This window comes from Mesoplodon mirus (genome assembly GCF_964341445.2).
Source record: "Mesoplodon mirus genome assembly, chromosome: 14".
Taxonomy (NCBI): Eukaryota; Metazoa; Chordata; class Mammalia; order Artiodactyla; family Ziphiidae; genus Mesoplodon; species Mesoplodon mirus.
The window spans coordinates 11,260,627-11,279,055 of NC_138990.1; the positions used below are offsets into that span (position 1 = coordinate 11,260,627).

An 18,429-nucleotide genomic window follows, 5' to 3' on the forward strand; every position below is an offset into this window, starting at 1 on the left:
TGAGGAATAAATGGTTTCCCTCTCGTTATCATTCCCTGTCGCTCCCTCCTCCACCTCTTCCCACGCCGCTTTCTTCCGCCCTTAGCCTCCCTGCCAGGTGGCCCGGCTCATCCTCCGACCGGAAGCTCGGCCGCTGCCCCCGCGTCCCGCGCGCACGTCCGGAACTGGGCACTCCCGCCGCGCCCGATCCGCCTCCCGGGCCGCGCCCCGCCACTCCCAGAGCCTGGCACCAGGTAAACGCGCCCGGCCCGGACCCCGCAGCCCTCCCACTCTCCCGCCCAACCAGCCGATTCCGGGGCGGGGATTGGGGTTCCGCCCTCACGCGAGCGGGCGCCCCAGCGGCCGAACCTCCAGCAGGCGCGCGCCGGCCCCGGGCCCCCTCTCCGGGTTCTCTTCCGGCGATCGCGGCGCCCTCTCCGGGGTAATCGGTAGCGAGACTTTTGAGCTCTGGAACTTTCGCTCAACCCGCATTTCAGCGTGGCTGGATCGGCCTCCCTAACCCCTTTCTTCAATCTCTAGTTCGGGCGCTGCGACTTAGAGGAACCTGGCAGGGTTGAGGGTTCCCGATGCTTTGCACCTTTGGCAGGAATTCTGCAATTCTCGGAGAGCCCCGACACTGAGAAGTCTGCGAGGTTTTCAGAGGCTGGGAGTGGAGCCTTATCCCTAAGACCTTATCAAAACCGTCTTGGCCCAAGACCAGGTCAGCCGGAGGACCGGTGCCCAGTGACCTTGGAGAGGCCGGCGCCTGCCGTGGGCCTGCCGGGGCCTCCACCCCAGGGGCCGCAGTCTGAGGTCAGCGATCGACTGCCAGGGGTTCGGCCGCAGGGGTTTAAATCTTCCCCATGGCCTCACCCCTGCTCAGAAATCTCTTCGCCTCCCGGAGGAGCCCTTCTTGAAATGTTTCCTTGTCTTGCGGCGCTCTCTTGTTTCCCTTGCTTTTCATCCAGATTATTGGTCAGAATTTTTCTGACCTGTCTCCACTCTGGAATAGGGCCCAGCGGAGTCACAGGGGCAAATTATAAAATCATGCGCCAGAGGTCACTTAGTTCAGTCCCCGTCGGATGCTTGGAGCCCCCATACAGCAGTCCAACCAGAGTGCCTGGTGTTTTTCGTCAGCTTCTCCACGGTCCTGTGGCAGCGGCTTCTACATCTGGGCTTCTCTCTCCAGTTTACCTTACACTGAACCCAGTGGTGTATAGCGCATGTAGCTTTGCCGTGCTGGCCTCAGAAGGCTGCCCCTTGGGGTCTTTGGATAGAACAGCGGCGGCGGCCCTTCCTGTGCTTATCAGTCCACTTCTTCCCATTGACACGTGCAGAGCCCGGCCTCAGGCCCTCTCCTTTGTTCCTGGGCCAGGTGGAGCCGGGAACAGAGACCAGCGCCCCAGGAACGTGCATTCCGCAGATATTTTCTTTCGCCTTCTCTGTAGCTCTGACTGCCTTCATGCTTGCCACAGCTTCTTTGGCAGCCCAGTTGTCTTCTTTCTTTTAATCTGACCCCGGGAAGTGGCCAGGCACGATCGCCCTCCCGTTACTCCGGGGTCTTGGGTAGTAGGCATTGGCTTTAACCCTTGCCACAGAGTTACAGAAATTACTCTTTTGCTTGAAGGCACTGCTAGCCCTGTGCCCTCCCACACTGTTCTGGTTTGTGAGACACTGGGCCTTCTTTGCTGACTCCCTGCAGTTGGCTTTTGGAGTTGCCTGATTTCATTTCTGTGCCGTGCACCCCTATACAAGGTGATATGTCCCAGTTTGCCTGAGACGGTTCTGGCTTATCCCCATTGTCCCAGCATAATTATTAATAATGTCCACTTTCACTTTCAAAAGATTCATGATTTGGACAATTCCACTGGTCTCTGCTTCTCAAAGTTGGATGCATTCGTGTTTGTAGGCTTGGGAGTGGCACAGGGCAGCCCAGGTAGGACTTGCTCTGGACTCATATGTGTCAGAGTCACAGTCTAGGGAACCAGAATTCCTCCAGGTCCATGCTGGCTCATTCCCTTTCTCATAGGTGGAAGGCTTCAGGTGGCTTTGTCCCCAGAGGGCAGGGGTTCCCCGCTGGCCCAGGCACAGAAATAAGTCCAAGCTGGTACTGAGAGCTTGTCTAGTCAAATTCATCCCCAGAGGTGTTGTGGGGATTTATAATCTGAATTCACAGCCATGATCCAGAGGAAGGTGTTCAGAGCTCAAGCCTAGCTGCTTGACATGGTGCTTGGCTCCTGGGAACCTAACTGATGTGAAGTGTGACCAGAGTTAGGCCTGGGGTGCCCTTGGACCCTATCCCCTTCCATGCTAATCAGAGTTCTGTATCCAGACAGGACCAGTTAGCTGGGCCAGATGGTAGCAAGAGTAGCATCTATCAGCACTTCTGACTATTTTAGGATCAGGCTGAGAGGTAGGACACTGGTTGTCACCTGGGATGACTAATCGTACTAGTTTTCCTGGGACTGAGGGGTTTCCTGGGACTTGGGACTTTCAGTTTTAAAACTAGGAAAGTCCCGGGCAAACTGGGATGGGTTGGCCACCCTATGCATCCTCCTTGCTGCATATGAGACCCACCCGAGGAGCCTCATGTAGAGATTTCAGCTTAATTGATCCAGGTAGAGTCCCAGGTAGGGGTATTTTTTTAAACATTCCCAAGCTGATTGCAACAGACTACCAGAGTGGAGAACCATTAGGTTACAGGCAGCATTGCTAAAAATCCATTGAAGGTGATGATGATGATGATGATGATGATTTTTGCGGTACGCGGGCCTCTCACTGTTGTGGCCTCTCCCGTTGCGGAGCACAGGCTCCGGACGCGCAGGCTCAGTGGCCATGGCTCACAGGCCCAGCCACTCCGCAGCATGTGGGATCTTCCCGGACCGGGGCCCGAACCCGCGTCGCCTGCATTGTCAGGCGGACTCTCAACCACGGTGCCACCAGGGAAGCCCTGATGATTATTTTTTTAGCAGAAGTAGATACATCTCTCAAAAGAGAGTATAATCAAGTGTGTCATCCTCTCCTTATCGAGAGGGTATCAAAATGGCACTTGCCTTATTGTTGTTATTCCTTTTCCCCACCCCAAGGACTTCTTCCTCATCAGTAAGGACCAAATGTTCTCCTTTCCCAGAATGCTCCAGTACCCCCTCTCCCATGGTAGTAGGTCAGTAGAATTACCTCATTTTGATTGGAGAGGTCAGGATTTGTGCAGTCTCAGGTGAAGCTGGCCTGAGATTTCACAGAGCTCCAGCCTCCCAGTCTGGATGATGGCCCAGGAGCTAGCCGAAGGGACTGGGTGTACTTCAGCATCGTCCCATGAGGTACTGAGCTTGGAGATCAAGTGTCTCTGGGACTGTTCCCTCTGCAGGCCTCCAGGATCATGTGGTACATCAGTACTCGGGGGATGGCCCCACGGGTTGACTTTGAAGGGGCCCTTTTCTCTGGCTATGCTCCGGATGGGGGTCTCTACATGCCCGAGGAGCTGCCTCAGCTGGACAGAGAGACCCTGCGTCAGTGGAGTGTGGTCTCCTACCCCAGCCTGGTGAAGGAGCTGTGTAGCCTCTTCATTGGCCCCGAGCTCATTCCAAGGGATGACTTAAATGGTGAGCAGACCCTGCCTTTCTACGCTCCCATCTCACTCTTCTGCCAGCTCAGCCCACCATGGAGTTGCACATCCATCATTTAACCCCTAGGAGGTCCCTAGCCATATTTCCGAAACTTTGGAGTTTTTTCCAGACTCTGGAATCCCAGAATTGGAAATATCCCCAAAGGGTTAATTCATTCCAGCTCCCACCTCCAGTGAGATGAACGTCAAAGTGATCTGCGGAGATTTTTTTTTTGCTTATTTTTTAAAAACCCTTTCAAGGGATTTCGCTATCGTCCTGAGATGCTTGAATGTGGGGTATTTCCTTCCTGCGTATGAAACACCCAGACCCTCAGATTGCTGTTTTATCTCCTTTAATGGTAATTCCAGAAGGGACTTTGAGAGTGTTCTGGACCAGCTCATTTCAGACTGTTATGTGCCTACAGATTCTCTGTGGGAATACCTTTAAAATGCAGATTCTGATTCAGTAGGTCTAGGGTGGGCCTGAGAATTCTACATTCCTATCAAATGTCCAGATGATACTGGTGCTCCTGGTCCGTGGACCAGATGTAATGGTGAGAGTTTGGGGCTGAGAAGAAGAGGACCCAAAATGTAGCTCGATGACCAGCATTGACGGTGTTGCCTGGGTACATATCAGAATTCTCAGACTTCTCTGACCTACCGATCCCAAACCTGCATTTTAAGATCCTAGGTGATTAGTTCGCTAATTAAAGCTTGAGAAACACTACTCTAGATGACCTTAGCCTTAGGTAGGATTCTAAGTAAACCATCTCAAGGTTCTGGCATCACAGGTGTGAGATTAAGTAATGCAAAAACAGACAAATAAGTCTCTGTCTTTAGGAAGGAAAATTAGAAGAGATGAGACATTTTTTTATTTTTTAATTTTTTTTGCGGTATGTGGGCCTCTCACTGTTGTGGCCTCTCCTGTTGTGGAGCACAGGTTCCAGACGCGCAGGCTCAGCGGCCATGGCTCACGGGCCTAGCCGATCCGCGGCGTGTAGGATCTTCCTGGACCGGGGCACAAACCTATGTCCCCTGCATCGGCAGGCGGACTCCCAACCACTGAGCCACCAGAGAAGCCCAAGATGAGACATTTGATTTGCTTCTTATGCAATTGTTTAATTGAATCTCATTGGAATACATGCACACAAGAAATCCAAATAATGAAGAAATGTATAAAGTAAAAAATGAAAGTCTTACAGCTCCAATTCTGGTCTCTGGGGCCATCACTATGAGGAATCCATGAACAGTTTAGTTCATGCCTTTTCAGACATTTTCCCTAGGATTAAACAATTATATTCATACCCAGTATCCTTTATGATAAAAACTTCTGGTCTTTTTATCTGGTAACAAGAGACAGAAACTTCCAGTGTAAAAGTGTAAAGAGACTGAGAGTGAACTTGAGGGACAAGAGAATGGCCTTTAATCACTGTCCAACCTCCCCTCTCTCCCCTCGCAGATCTGATCGACCGAGCCTTCAGCAGATTCCGACACAAAGAGGTGGTCCATCTATCCAGACTGAGGAATGGGCTGAACGTGCTGGAGCTGTGGCATGGGGTCACCTATGCGTTTAAGGACCTGCCCCTGTGCTGCGCAGCACAGTTCCTTCAGTACTTCCTGGAGAAGAGGAAAAAGCACATCACCGTGGTTGTAGGTGTGCATCATGGCCGTGCGCCCTGGAGCCCTATAGTGCCCCAGCTTGCCAGTGTCCACCCCCAGGATGCCCTCCACTGATGTCTCTTGGGGAGTGTGTTACTGGTTCTTCTAGAGCAGGGTTCTTTTTCTTAAATTGAAGTATGGTTGATTTACAGTACTCTGTGTGTGTGTGTGTGTGTACGTGTGTGTACAGCACAGTGATTCAGTTATACATTAACTATCTATCTATCTATCTATCTATCTATCTATCTATCTATTTATCTATCTATCTATTGTTTTTCAGATTCTTTTCCCTTATAGGTTATTACAAAATACTGAGTACAGTTCCCTGTGCTATACAGTAGGTCCTTGTTGGTTATCTATTTTATGTATAATAATGTGTATATGGTAATCCCAACCTCCTAATTTATAGAGCAGGGTTCTTAAACTTTTCTTGTGCCACAGACCCTTTTGACAGTCTGGTGGAGGCTGTGGAACCTTCTTAGAAAAATATTTTACATACATAAAATACACAGAAGATATGGCGCCACGCTCACAGATGCCCTGATTTCTATCTGTGGATGCCTTGGAGGTTCAAGGACCCCAGATGAAGTACTGGGCTCCTACCCTCCAGGATATTGCCTCACTTGGCGACAGTGCTTTAGGGGCCATTTCTTCCCTTTTCCATCTCCCTCGTCCTAAAGAGGAGGGCTCCTCCTTCTCCCCATCCAGGAACTTCTGGGGACACAGGGAGTGCAGCCATCGAGAGTGTTCGGGGGGCAGAGAACGTGGACCTCATCGTTCTGCTGCCCAAAGGTCGCTGCACAAAGATTCAGGAGCTCCAGATGACGACCGTGCTGAGAGAGAATGTCCACGTGTTTGGAGGTGGGTGCTGGAACAGAGGCTCCGGGGCCAGCATGGCTTTGCCTCGAGTGGTCTGTTTTGGGAGATGGGCTGGAACAAAACTAGCCAATTGACTAGCTGACCATCCTTCCTCCTCCCCTTTCTGCCTCCTTCCCTTCCTTCATCAGTCATATTTAGAGGTTGGTGTATGCCTTGCCTTAGCTCTGAGCAAGCTCGTGGCTACACAGTCTCAGAAACTACTGGACGTGACAGGTGCATAAACCAATACTGACAGGACAACCGAGGAAGTGCAGGTTGAAAACCATACCCCAAAGAAGGCCACTTCCCTGCACGTCCACCCTGCTGGTGCCATATCTACAGGCAGCTCCCCAGAGTCATAGCCTGAGCCAAGTGACTTGGGTTCTGTCCCAGGGCACTGAAGTCCAGATGGCAAAAACACGTTTAATAATTATTTTTAAGACAATGTGCCATTGCATGTTGGCAGCTCATGCCCTCCCTTGCAGCGTTGAATCAACTAAGCTATGCACTTGGTTAGCAGGTTTAAGTATTTAAGATAAGAAGCTACTCAGTGGGACCCATCGCTAGCGACCCCCCTTCCTGAGCCACATCATGAATCGTAACGTTTTGTGTTTACAGAGAGGCAAAAAGCCATCTCCTTAATGTCTGGCCATCTGTTCTGAGTGCATTTAATCATTACGGATTTCAAGAGTGTAGGAAGGCAGGATGAGTTTGAGTGGAGCCATACTTTTTATTTCTAATTTCTACCTCTGACACCCTACTACACCCCAGGTAGCCCCAAGGAAGGGGTTGGAATATGAGCAATAGGGGTCTTGGTGAGGTTTTGTGCACTGTGGCCTTGGGCAAGCTGTCCAGGTGGCCTGGCTTGGTTTGGTCACTCACCTGGCAGGACACCAAATGTGGTGACAGAAAACCTTCCTTCTATAACTGGCCTGGCCTCCTGTTATAATCCCGTAGATGATGTTTTTATATAACACCAATTTTGTCAAGGACCAAAAGAACAGTGAGAACGAACCTTACCCATGGGAGTAGCATGAATATTCTTTGTCCATTTGTTCAAGGGCAAACAAAAAGTCCCTTCTACTCTTTTCTTTAGCAAGCACATACGCATTCCACTGAAAAGTTTATGGTTTAGCTAAGGCGGGTGTTGGCAAAAATCTTACACCTGAGCCTTAGTAATGAATTACCCATATCTGGCTGCATTTTTCTGCAGTCATGGCAAGATTTTAATGTACAAGATTCAGGTTCCTGAGTGTCCCTGTTACACCCTAAGCACCAGAATTGCTATTTATGAATCTAGGACTGTCTTTACCTAGAATCAAAGCAGAGAACAGCTTTTTGTACCTCTGTTCTGCACCTACGCCCTTCTCTCCTTGTACACAGATATCGGAAGGCTTTGACCTAAGGGCATGTATAGAAGCACCTTTCCTGACCACGGGGTGGAGAATGGTGCACATTTGAAAAATAGTGGCAGGGACTTCCCTGGTGGTCCAGTGGTTAAGACTCCGTGCTTCCAGCACAGGTGGCGTGGGTTCGACCCTGGTTGTGGAACTAAGATCCTGCATGCTGTGTGGCATGGCCAAAAAATTTTAAAAAGAAGAAAGAAAGAAAAGAAAAATAGTGGCAGACACGTGGATGGTGATGAATACAGTATGTCATAAATGTGCTATTGCCTGAGAGCCAAAGGGCATTTCTGTTTCATACATGTTCTGCGCTTCAAGAAAATAAGGCAGGAACCTTTAAAGGAATTAGTTTTTGTTTCCAAAACAGGACTGTTCAAGTTCTTCCTTTCCTTTCTGGAATCTTCTGATTTGGTTTCCATGAGGACGTGTGTTAGTTCGGGAGCTAACGGTGGGCATGTGTTTTCCATTGGGCTGGTGAGCTCGGGGTAGAGATGGGCCACCTGGATTGTTGTGTGTTGGACACAGATATTTTCTAGAGTCATGAATTTCCATATACATTGTATACTTCGTTCTTCTTAAGCACAGGATAATCAGCAAACACTAGTTATATATTACTTGGGATGTTTTTGGTTGGAAGTAACAGAAAATCTAACTGAGACTGGCTTGAACAGGGATATTTTTGAGCTCATGTCTAGAGGAAGTCTAGAGGTGGGATAGGCTCCCGACTGGCTGGTTCACTGCCGTCAGGGAGCCAGGTTCTCTGCTCCATCTTCCATTCAGCCTCATTCCTCTTGTGGCATATGGTGGTTCCTGAAGGTAACCAGGTCTCTCTTCCTGTGGCTCTCTCTTAAACACAGGGAATCTTTTCCTGGCACCCCGGCAAATACCCCCCTGTACATGGACCTGGAGTCAGTCCTGCAGCTTCATGACTGCTACACGACGAAGGGTGGAATGAATAGTAACCTCAGTGCCGGGCTTCCCTGGTGGCGCAGTGGTTAAGAATCCGCCTGCCAGTGCAGGGGACGTGGCTTCGAGCCCTGGTCCTGGAAGATCCCACATGCCATGGAGCAACTAAGCCCGTGCACCACAACTACTGACACTGTGCTCTAGAGCCCGCGAGCCACAACTACTGAGCCCGCGTGCCACAAGCCCGAGCGCCTAGAGCCCGTGCTCCGCAGCAAGAGAAGCCGCTGCGATGAGAAGCCCGTGCACCACAATGAAGAGTCTGCTCTCCACAACTAGAGAAAGCCCGCGCGCAGCCACAAAGACCCAACTCCGCCATCAATAAATAAATAAATAAACAAATTTATTTTAAAAAATAAAGAAATAACCTCCGTGCCTACTCTGGCATTTCCCCTGATGATCTTCCCCCACTGTCCTCCAAGTCTGGACCCAGTGCAGAAACAGACCCAGGTTTCAGATAAGAGAACAATATTGGCTTGATGGCTGGTTGGGCTGGGCTGAGGAGTGCAGCTTGGCCTGGGAACCCACGTGGGAAGAGCGAGTCTTTCCCTCCAGCCCCTGATGGAGGACCGTGAAGTAAAGCTCAGCCTCTCACCGTCTCACGATCCGATAAACCACCCCCAGAGACTGGGGAAGTGGGCATGGAATACAAAGAGGAATTCTTCCCCCAATATCCCAGAAAGCTGACATTTTCTATCTAGTTTTAGATGATGGTAGAAACATTGGAAATGTGACCCCAAGGATATGAGACATGGTTTGAGTGAAGGTCCCAGCAGGATGGGCTCAGCCTAGGAGCACATGCTGACCTTATGGGCACATGCTGGCCCCCGGGGAGTTCTTATGATAACTCCCTCTCCTCTCTCCTCTGACAGTGGAGGGGAACAGCGATGAGCTGGACGAGCCCATCAAGGCCGTGTTTGCCGACGTGGCCTTCGTCAAGGAGCACAATCTGATGAGTCTGAATTCAATCAACTGGTCCCGGGTCCTCGTGCAAATGGCCCACCACTTCTTCGCTTATTTCCGGTGTGCACCAGCCTTAGACTTGCACACACCGACCCCCGTGGAGGTGGTTGTACCATCGGGGGCTGCCGGTAACCTCACAGGTAAGGAGACCCCTGGGCGGAAATGGGCTTTCCAGAAAAATGCCTGTGGTCCCCGTCCTCCCAGCTGCACTTTGGTTGAGGAGAAAGGTTGGGTCCTAAGTGATGGGAAACGACACACAAGAAGCTTCCAGAAAACTTCCCCCAACTCCCTGGGGGGACATCCTGGCCGCTTGCCGCAGGGGGAGGAGGATGGGTTAATCCCGAGGTGCTCCGGCTGCCTGATCTGATGTGTTTGCTCAGCAGAGCGTGGGGAGACTAGGTCAAGGTTCAGCCGCTGGCCCGGCTGGCAGTGCCCTGTGCCAGGAACGTGGACTTCCCTCCCAGCTCCAGCCAGCTGCCTGCTCTGAAGATAAGGGCTCGCCTGGCACAGCGTGTTTTCCCTGGAGACCGTGTGATGTGGAAAGAGACCTGGACTTAGGCTTCTGGGCCCAGTCCTGTCCTTTACTAGCTAAACGTCTTGTCCCTTAGACTCAGCTCCTCAGCTATCAAAGGGAGATTGGAACACTTATCATATCTCTCAGGACGACCACAGGGCACAAATAAGATTCTTTGCGTGTATGTGAACTTTGTGAGGGTCAAGAGCTATAGAGCTACGTGGCATTAAAATCATTTCCTATAATAATCCTTAACATTTATAAAGCACTGACTATGCATCGGGCACTGCTCTAAATGCTTCCCTTGTATTAACTCCTTAAATCCTCACATGCGCCTATGAGGGGAACGGTACTATGATTTCCATGTTATAACGAGGAAGCTGAGGCACAGAGAAGTTGCTCAGCCTGCCCCTGGTCACACAGCAGTCAGTCCCAGAGCCAGGATGGCAGCCCAGGCAGGCTGACTCCAGAGCCTGAATCCTCACCAGCATGCAAGGCTGCCTCCTGATTGGCGTAACTTCTTTTCTGATGGTTCTGTTCATGGCATTGCTTCTGATGGGCATCCAGGACAGCTTAGGTGAGACCATGAAAGTATCTTAGCGGTCAGGAGTCTTCCTGACTTCAGCTAACACAGGGGTGGAAAGAACAGCAAGCTGGCTGTTGGACAAGGATGGCCCAGCCTTCTTCCCATCCATGGCCGCCCATGTGCATCACCCTCCAGGGAGTGATGCCAGCTGCACATGTCCCAGTATCTGCCACAGTGCCTGGCACAAAAGCAATGTTTGCAGAGGGAACTCCGATCTAGCCCTGCTCCGTCAGGAACTAGCTGCTTGACCTTAAGCCCCTGGACACAAAAACAATGTTTGCAGAGGAGACTCCGATCTAGCCCTGCTCCGTCAGGAACTAGCTGCTTGACCTTAAGCCCCTGGACCTCTTGAGCTTGAGTCTCCGTTGCTCCTCTGTCGTACAAGGATATCATGATGTTTACTGAAGATCACGTGAAATAAGACTGTGAATGTGCTTCACAAAATTAAGAGTGATGTTGGGTGGTGCGGTTGTCCTTAACTCCTTTTACCTACTCATCAGAGATCAACCATTCATGGCAGTAGGAACCTTCCCCCAAACTACGTTGCCTTTCTGGGCTTTCCATCTTTCAGGGTGAGGAATTCCTTGCTTGTTCCATGCAAACAGACATGCTATTAGGGTAGACGGAGGCTGCTGCTCTGACCCCCTCAGTCCCTTTCCAGGGGACGCAGTTTGAGGGCGCTGGTTCTAGGAGACTGAGTCAGGGGACTCAGCATGTGCTCTAGACTTAGATAAACCTAGTTCACATCCTTTGTCTGCCACTTAGCAGGCTTTGGATGGGTCATTTCAACTTCTCAGAACCTCCATTTTCTCTTCTGCAAGTGGTGGCAAGCATGTGTCAGTACCTGCCTGGGGGCAGCGTTTGGCACGGGAACAGTGTCAGGGCACAGTAACCTTCTCCTACACTTTCCTTCTTTTTTTTTTTTTTTTTTTGCGGTATGCGGGCCTCTCACTGTTGTGGCCTCTCCCATTGTGGAGCACAGGCTCCGGACGCGCAGGCTCAGCAGCCATGGCTCACGGGCCCAGCCGCTCCGCGGCATGTGGGATCTTCCCGGACCGGAGCACGAACCCGTGTCCCTGCATTGGCAGGCGGACTCCCAACCACTGCGCCACCAGGGAAGCCCCATCTTTCCTTCATTTTTTTGTAACAGCTTCATTGCTCTATGATTCACATATCATACAATTCACCCACTTAAAGTATACAACTTAATAGTTTTTAGTGTACACAGATGTGGGCAGCCATCACCATAATCAGTTTTAGAACATTTTCAGCACCCTAAAAGGAAGTCCTATTCCTTTAGCAGTCATTCCCCATTTCCCCTCATCCCTCCCAGCTTTAGGCAGCCACTAATCTATTTTGTCTCTATAGATTTTCCTCTTCTGGACATTTTATATAAAAAGAATCATCCAATATGTGGCCTTCTTTCACTTAGTGTAATGTTTTCAAGGCTCATCTATGTTGTAGCGTGTATCAGTACCTTATTCCTTCTTATGGCTGAATACTATTTTATTGTACAGATATACCACATTTTGTCTATGCATTTATCAGTTAATGCACATTTGGATTGTTTCAGTGTTTTAGTTGTTACGAATAATGCTGCTATGAACATTTGTGCTTAGGTTTTTTGTGCGGACCTGCTTTCAGTTATCTTGAGTATATATAAACTAGGAGTGGATTTCTGGGTCATATTGGAACTCTGTGCTTAACTTTTTGAGAAACTGCTGGACTGTTTTCTGAAGTGGCTGCACCATTTTACATTCCAACCAACAGTGTATGGGGGGGGGGGTTCCAGGTTCTCCACATCCTGACCAAGACTTGTTATTGTCTATCATTTTGATTCTAGCCATCCTAGTGCGTATGACGCGGTATGTCATTGGGGTTTTGGTTTGTGTTTTCCTGATGACTAATGATGTTGAGTATCTTTTCATGTGTTCATTGGCTATTTGTATATCTTCTTTGGAGAAATAGGTACTCAAGTCCTTTGCCTATTTTCTAATTGGGTTATTTGTATTTTTATTGTTGAGTTGTAAGAAATCTTTATATATTCTGGCTTCAAGTCCTCTATCAGATACATGATTTGCAAATAGTTTTTCCTATTCTGTGGGTCGTCTTTTCAAAAATCTTCGTAATTTTGATGAAATCCAATTTATCTACTTTTTTTTCTTTTGTTTGTGCTTTTGGTGTTCTGTCTAAGAAACCACTGTTCTCCTCTCTTAAGCTGGGTTCATCGCTCAGAAAATGGGCCTGCCCATCCACCTGGTCGTGGCAGTGAACGACAATGACATCATCCACAGGACCGTCCAGCGGGGAGACTTCTCTCTGTCTGAGGCCGTCAAACCAACCTTGGCATCAGCTATGGACATTCAGGTGGGGCCTGTGAGGTGACGTGCAGGTCTGACCCAGGTGTTGGTTGGGTGGAGGTGGACAAGGGCTGAGGTCAGCGTGACCCTCGGGACCCTGCCTTTCTGCCCAGGTGCCATACAACATGGAGAGGATCTTCTGGCTGCTATCTGGTTCTGACAGCCAGGTGACAAGAGCCCTCATGGAGCAGTTTGAAAGGACCCGAAGTGTGAGTCTACCCAAGGAATTGCACAGCAAGGTCAGTTACCACCCATACACCATGGAGAAGGGAAAGGGTGCAGCCATAAGACCAGACTTGGGGTTTGAAAATCTGTTCAAGGAAAGGGGATGCTTGTTTCTTGAGTACCTACTATGAGCCTGGCACTTCTACAGTCACTTCATGTGGATTTCTTTGTTGAATGAGGAGAGGCAGTAGAGGTTATTGGTTTAGAGTCAGGTGGGGCTTAACTCCAAGCCAGCTGTGAGACCTTGGACCAGTTTCTTAAATTCCGTGCTTCAATTTTCTCATCTATAAAATGGGGATAAAGAGAATGCCTGCCTCATAGCACTGTTGAATTTTAAGTCAAATAATACCCATGAAGAACTTGGTATACTGCCTGGCAATATAGGGCTTAATATATTAACTGTTGTTTTTATTTATTATTGTTTATTTCCAATAATAACTGGAAACCACTTTTCCCATCCAGTATGAGCAGAGACTATTGTTCTATTAGCTTTTTTTTTTTTTTTTAAAAAGGAGAAATTTTATCTCCTCAGATGGGTAGGAGCCTAGGGAGGGATTGCTTTTATTTTAAGGTAACCTGGTGATGAAAACTTATTTAATATAAAAAAAGAATTTCATATGTTGAATTTGCTTTTAATTTTCTCTGCCACATTCCCACCAAATCATCATCCAGACTGTGTATATCTCCAGTGCCTAGGACCTCACTACCTCACATCAGCTCTAATCATTATGAAGTTCTTTATGTCAAGCTAGAACCTGTTACTTCTTAGCTTGTGCACTGGTGAGCCATCTGATTCCCATACTTGAAGAGAATCTTCATTTACCTGCTAAGCCTTCCTGGGTCCTTTAGCTGTCCCTTACATGATGTAATTTTCAGTGGTCAATGTCCATCTTAAAGGGTTGTCTCCAGAGCTAGATACACCCACACAGACTGGAGTGGAATTTCTGTCTTCTGGAATCTATGCTTCTTTTGATGCAACCTGTCTTAATTAGTTTGGACTGCTATAACAAAGTACCACAGACTGGTGGCTTAGAAACAACACAAATGTACTTCTCACAGTTCTGGAGACTGGAGGACTGAGGTCAGGGTGCCATGGTTGAGTTCTGGTGAGGGCCCTCTTCTGGGTTGCAGTTGGCTGCCTTCTCATATGTGGAAGGAGATTTAGCTAGCCCTCTGACCTCTTCTTATAAAGACACTAATCCCATTCATGAGGGCTCCACCCTCATGACCTAATTATCTCCCAAAGGCCCCACCTCCAAATACCATCCTATTGGGGTTAGGGCTTCAACATATAAACTTGGGAGGGACACAAACATTCAGACTGTAACACAACCAAAGTTCAACTTATTTAATGGTTTGTATTGACATCCACAATCCTTCTCCTCATGTAAATGAGATGCTCCATGAAGACAGACACCATATCCCCCAATTCTTCGTTCTCTCCCCTGCTGTACACGTAGAAGATACTCCAACTGCTGGAACAGCATTCATTCATTCATTCATTCACTCATTTGTATTACATATTGACCATGAGTCAGGAGCTATGCTTGGTCCTGGAGATACAAAGATAAATAAAACACATGCATTGTCTTCTGTGAATCCTAATGGGTCAGGAAGGTATCTAAATAATTTATAATACCCTGTGGTCTCTATTGGTTGCTGTTGAGTATATGCAGGGCTTTTGGCACATTATAAGCATGCAGTGAATTTTCAGAGAATGATCAAATAAACCGTCTACACCAAGGGAGCACTGGGAAGGGAGTCTTCCTTTGTCTAAAGGTAGTGGGGAGTTTTCCTAAAGGAGGTGCCACAAGAGCCGGGTGGGAACTGACGGGAAGCTATTCTCACATCCACAGGAAGGGGGCGTGCCAACAACAAAGCAGCAGGAATGCTTGAGCGCCCTTACCCTGTGTTCTGTCCGTTGTTGAACAAGACTATATACACTAATTTGCTGATTCATGAGCCAAATTGTAACTAAATGTGTTGACCTGAAACTCAAAGGTATCCTTCCCCTAACTTGAGTGAATCCATTTAAAACTGGGAAACGTGAGAAACCAGATTTTTTCTCTGAGCTGAATCTGAGCCATTCCATCTGAGCGTTTCATTCGAGTTTCTGGTGCGTATCTGGCTATGTTACGTGGTGGGAATTTTCTCCCCTTTTCCCCACTTCCCCTCAGCCCTGATTCTCACCCCTCTGACCCTGAAACCTGTCAGCTTTCAGAGGCTGTAGTGTCTCAGTCAGTGTCAGACGAGACCATCACCCAGACCATGGGCCGCTGCTGGGAAGAGAACCAGTACTTGCTGTGCCCTCACTCGGCCGTGGCCGTGAGCTACCATTACCAGCAGGTGGACAGGCGGCAGCCCAGGTACAGGTGGTGGGTGCCTGTGTGTCGGGGGAACCCCTTGGCTTTCAGGGGTCCTCCTCTTCCCCAAGCAGGGGAGAGAGGAATGTGAACAAATGGCCTTTTCTTTTTGGCTGCCCCTTGCTGCATGCGGGATCTCAGTTCCCTGACCAGGGATGGAACCCGTGTCCCCCTGCAGTGGAAGCGCAGAGTCTTAACCACTGGACCGCCAGGGAAGTCCCACAAATGGCTTTTGTGAGCATGATGGGTGCTGCGTGGCACTGTGTCCTGAGACTGTGATCCTGGGAGAGGGAGCTGGGCCTCCAACAAGGAGGAGCAGTTTGCTTGCAGAGTCACTGCAGAGATAAGTTCAAGGGACCAAACGTGTCTTTCTCTCTCTCTCTCTCTGCACCCTACCTCTCCCCTTCCCCTGTTCCTCCTCCTCCCGTCCCTCTGTCTTCTGTCTTCCGGCCCCTGTTCCCACCTGCCCCGCCTCCGCAGCCCTCCCCGCTGTTGTCTGGCTACCGCCTCTGCAGCCAAGTTCCCGGAGGCCGTGCTGGCTGCCGGGCTGACCCCGGAGACTCCCGCGGAGATCCTCGCCCTGGAGCACAAGGAGGCGCGCTGTACCCCGATGCGGAAGGGTGACGACTGGACGCGGATGCTTCGGGGCCTGATTGAGGACCTGAGCCGGCAGCGGCAGGGGCGCTTCCGGAAAGCGCCGGCATAGCCAGGCTGGAGCTGGCTTCCTTTAGACTCCGGACCCGGGGAGGTGTCCCCTCTGAGCCGCCTTGTGCATCTTCTCTCCATGCTCCGGACCCTGGGAGGTGTCCCCTCTGAGCTGCCTTGTGCACCTTCTCTCCATGCAGGTGCAGGAGTTTCTCAGGGGACTGCCCAGCTGGGTCTGGAGCCAGTGGGCTGTGTGCTGTTCCCTGGCTGTTCTGTGCTCTCACCGTGGCTGGCTGGCCGTGTTGGACCTGGTCACCGGGGAGGCGGGGAGGGAGTCGTGGATGATTGCTGGGGGTGCACCCCCAGGGCCAGACAGTGCAGGAGCATCACTGCTTCCTGTGAAACTTTCAGGGCCTGCAAATCAGAAGTCTGGGGCTCAGGGGCAACCTTGGCTCCAAGATTTTGGACCCCCAGATCCTAAAACCTGTGCAGGTGGGGCCCACTGCATCCATTACTACAGGTCTGGCTCTGAGCCTTAGTTTATCTGGTCCCCGGGTCAGATCCAGAGGTCTTGGCCACAGGGCTTCCACCCCGTCAAGCGTTGGGAATCCCTGGAATAAAAGCGCAGGTTCAGTGTGATGGTGACTCTGCGTGTGCCTGTGGGCAGAGCCCGGTGCCTGTCAGGTGGTGATGGTGGTGCCATGGTGTCCCGCATCCATCTGCTGCCCCAGGTTGGCAGCGGGGCAGGTGGCACAGGAGTCGGGGTTCAGGATCACCAGATCCAGGCCATGTAGGAAGGCAGGGGCCTCAAACTAGGTCAAGTGGCCCTGTTGCTCATGTACCAGGTTCACCATACTTATTAAACCAAGTCATGATCATAGCAGCAAGAAGCAATGATCCCTTTTTAAACACTAAATAAAAGTCCAAATGCCTACATCTCCACAGGTACCTCCATAATCACGCTGCTCCAGAGAAGTCAGGTGGTTCTTTCCACTGAAGACAGGACTGACGGTCCCCCCTCTCCATGCCTTTGACCCTACACTTGCCTCTGGGAGACTGTCCTTCTTTGATGAACCCACAAGTCCCATTTCACAGGCTATTTGTCTTGGTTCCTGGTACTTGCTTACTGTGTCTTGTTTACTCATCAGCCCAGCTAGAAATAAGGACTCCTGTTTCCGAACTCTGGCAGAACTCCAACTGTAGCTTTCTTGAGGTGTGTGTTCCCTTCTGCCCTGTTTTATGGTTATCCACTTGAGACATTATCTTCCTGTCTCTAAGCTCCTTGAAGATAGGAACAATTGTTTAACGCAAGGGCTAAAACTTTTTGGATTTGCCCCTATCGATTAAAAAACTTTTAATATGTTCTCCCAACATATGTGTACTAAATTATGTATAAACTACACAGACCGTGTGCTAAAATAGACACGAAGGAATAATAACAACACCTATATTTATCTTTTCTCCCCATTCTCCAGTGGATTGCCTGTGGGCCTGTCTTTGGCAGGCCTGGTTGAACACAGTGCCTGGTACATTCCAGAACCAGCGGAAACCAGGGTCATAGCTCCCCTGTGATTGCACATCTGCCAGATACTGTGCGATGACTCTCAAAGTGTGGTCCTTGGGTTTATCCAAAATACACTCTCCTGGCCCCTACCCCAGACCTTCAGAGGCAAATCTGTGGGCGTGGGTGCGCCATCTTCAGTCCTTACAGATGCCCCAAGTAAGTTTCGGCCCTCTCTTTCGGGAAACCTTGGCCAGAGGCTTTAAGTGTATAAATAATTCTCTTCCACAGGGAGATAGGCTTTGTTTTCACAAGGGCTTGCTTTCTTCCTGCTACTGTTTTCATGATCTAGCCTGCACTGTCCAATTCAGGAGCCACTAACCATATGTGACTGTTGAGCCCTTGCAATGTGAATAGTCTGACTAAGGAACTGAATTTTAAGTTTTATTTAAGTTTAACTTACATTTAAATTTCAAAACTATTACTTGATTCAGTCATTGGAAAGCTTCTAGGGATGATTGGAAAAATGCAGATATGTGAATCTGCTTTTTCGTCTGTGAAATTTATGAAGTACATAAAATACAGATAAGTATTTCCAATGAAAATTCAATGTTCTGATTGACATGTGTCACAAATGTAAACTACATATTGGATTTCAAAGACTTCCAATGAAAAAAATCTAAAATATCTCATTAATAATTTTATACAGATGACCTGTTGAAAGGATGATATTTTGATGTATTGAGTTAAATAAAACATGTTATCAAAATTAATTCCGTCTTTTTCATTTTCCTTTTCCAAGGACA

General features: G+C 49.3%; 1 protein-coding gene across 1 annotated transcript; it reads left to right on the plus strand.

The window, feature by feature from the left end:
* The first annotated feature begins 200 nt into the window (after positions 1-200).
* Positions 201-16,288, plus strand: THNSL2 (threonine synthase like 2). The gene is made up of 9 exons (XM_082642181.1): positions 201-233; positions 3,347-3,581; positions 5,043-5,237; positions 5,951-6,103; positions 9,339-9,569; positions 12,748-12,896; positions 13,003-13,128; positions 15,329-15,480; positions 15,958-16,288. Exons 2-9 carry the CDS (start codon positions 3,359-3,361, stop codon positions 16,181-16,183), a joined length of 1,455 nt encoding a protein of 484 aa, XP_082498307.1. The 5' UTR covers positions 201-233; positions 3,347-3,358; the 3' UTR covers positions 16,184-16,288.
* The last annotated feature ends 2,141 nt before the right edge of the window (positions 16,289-18,429 follow it).

Bases quoted from the DNA above. Each gene is read 5' to 3' on its own strand.
- THNSL2 (XM_082642181.1), top strand. From the start codon at position 3,359: ATGTGGTACATCAGTACTCGGGGGATGGCCCCACGGGTTGACTTTGAA. The intron at 5,238-5,950 runs GTGTGCATCATG...CTCCCCATCCAG, and splicing joins GCACATCACCGTGGTTGTAG to GAACTTCTGGGGACACAGGG. The intron at 6,104-9,338 runs GTGGGTGCTGGA...CTCCTCTGACAG, and splicing joins GAATGTCCACGTGTTTGGAG to TGGAGGGGAACAGCGATGAG.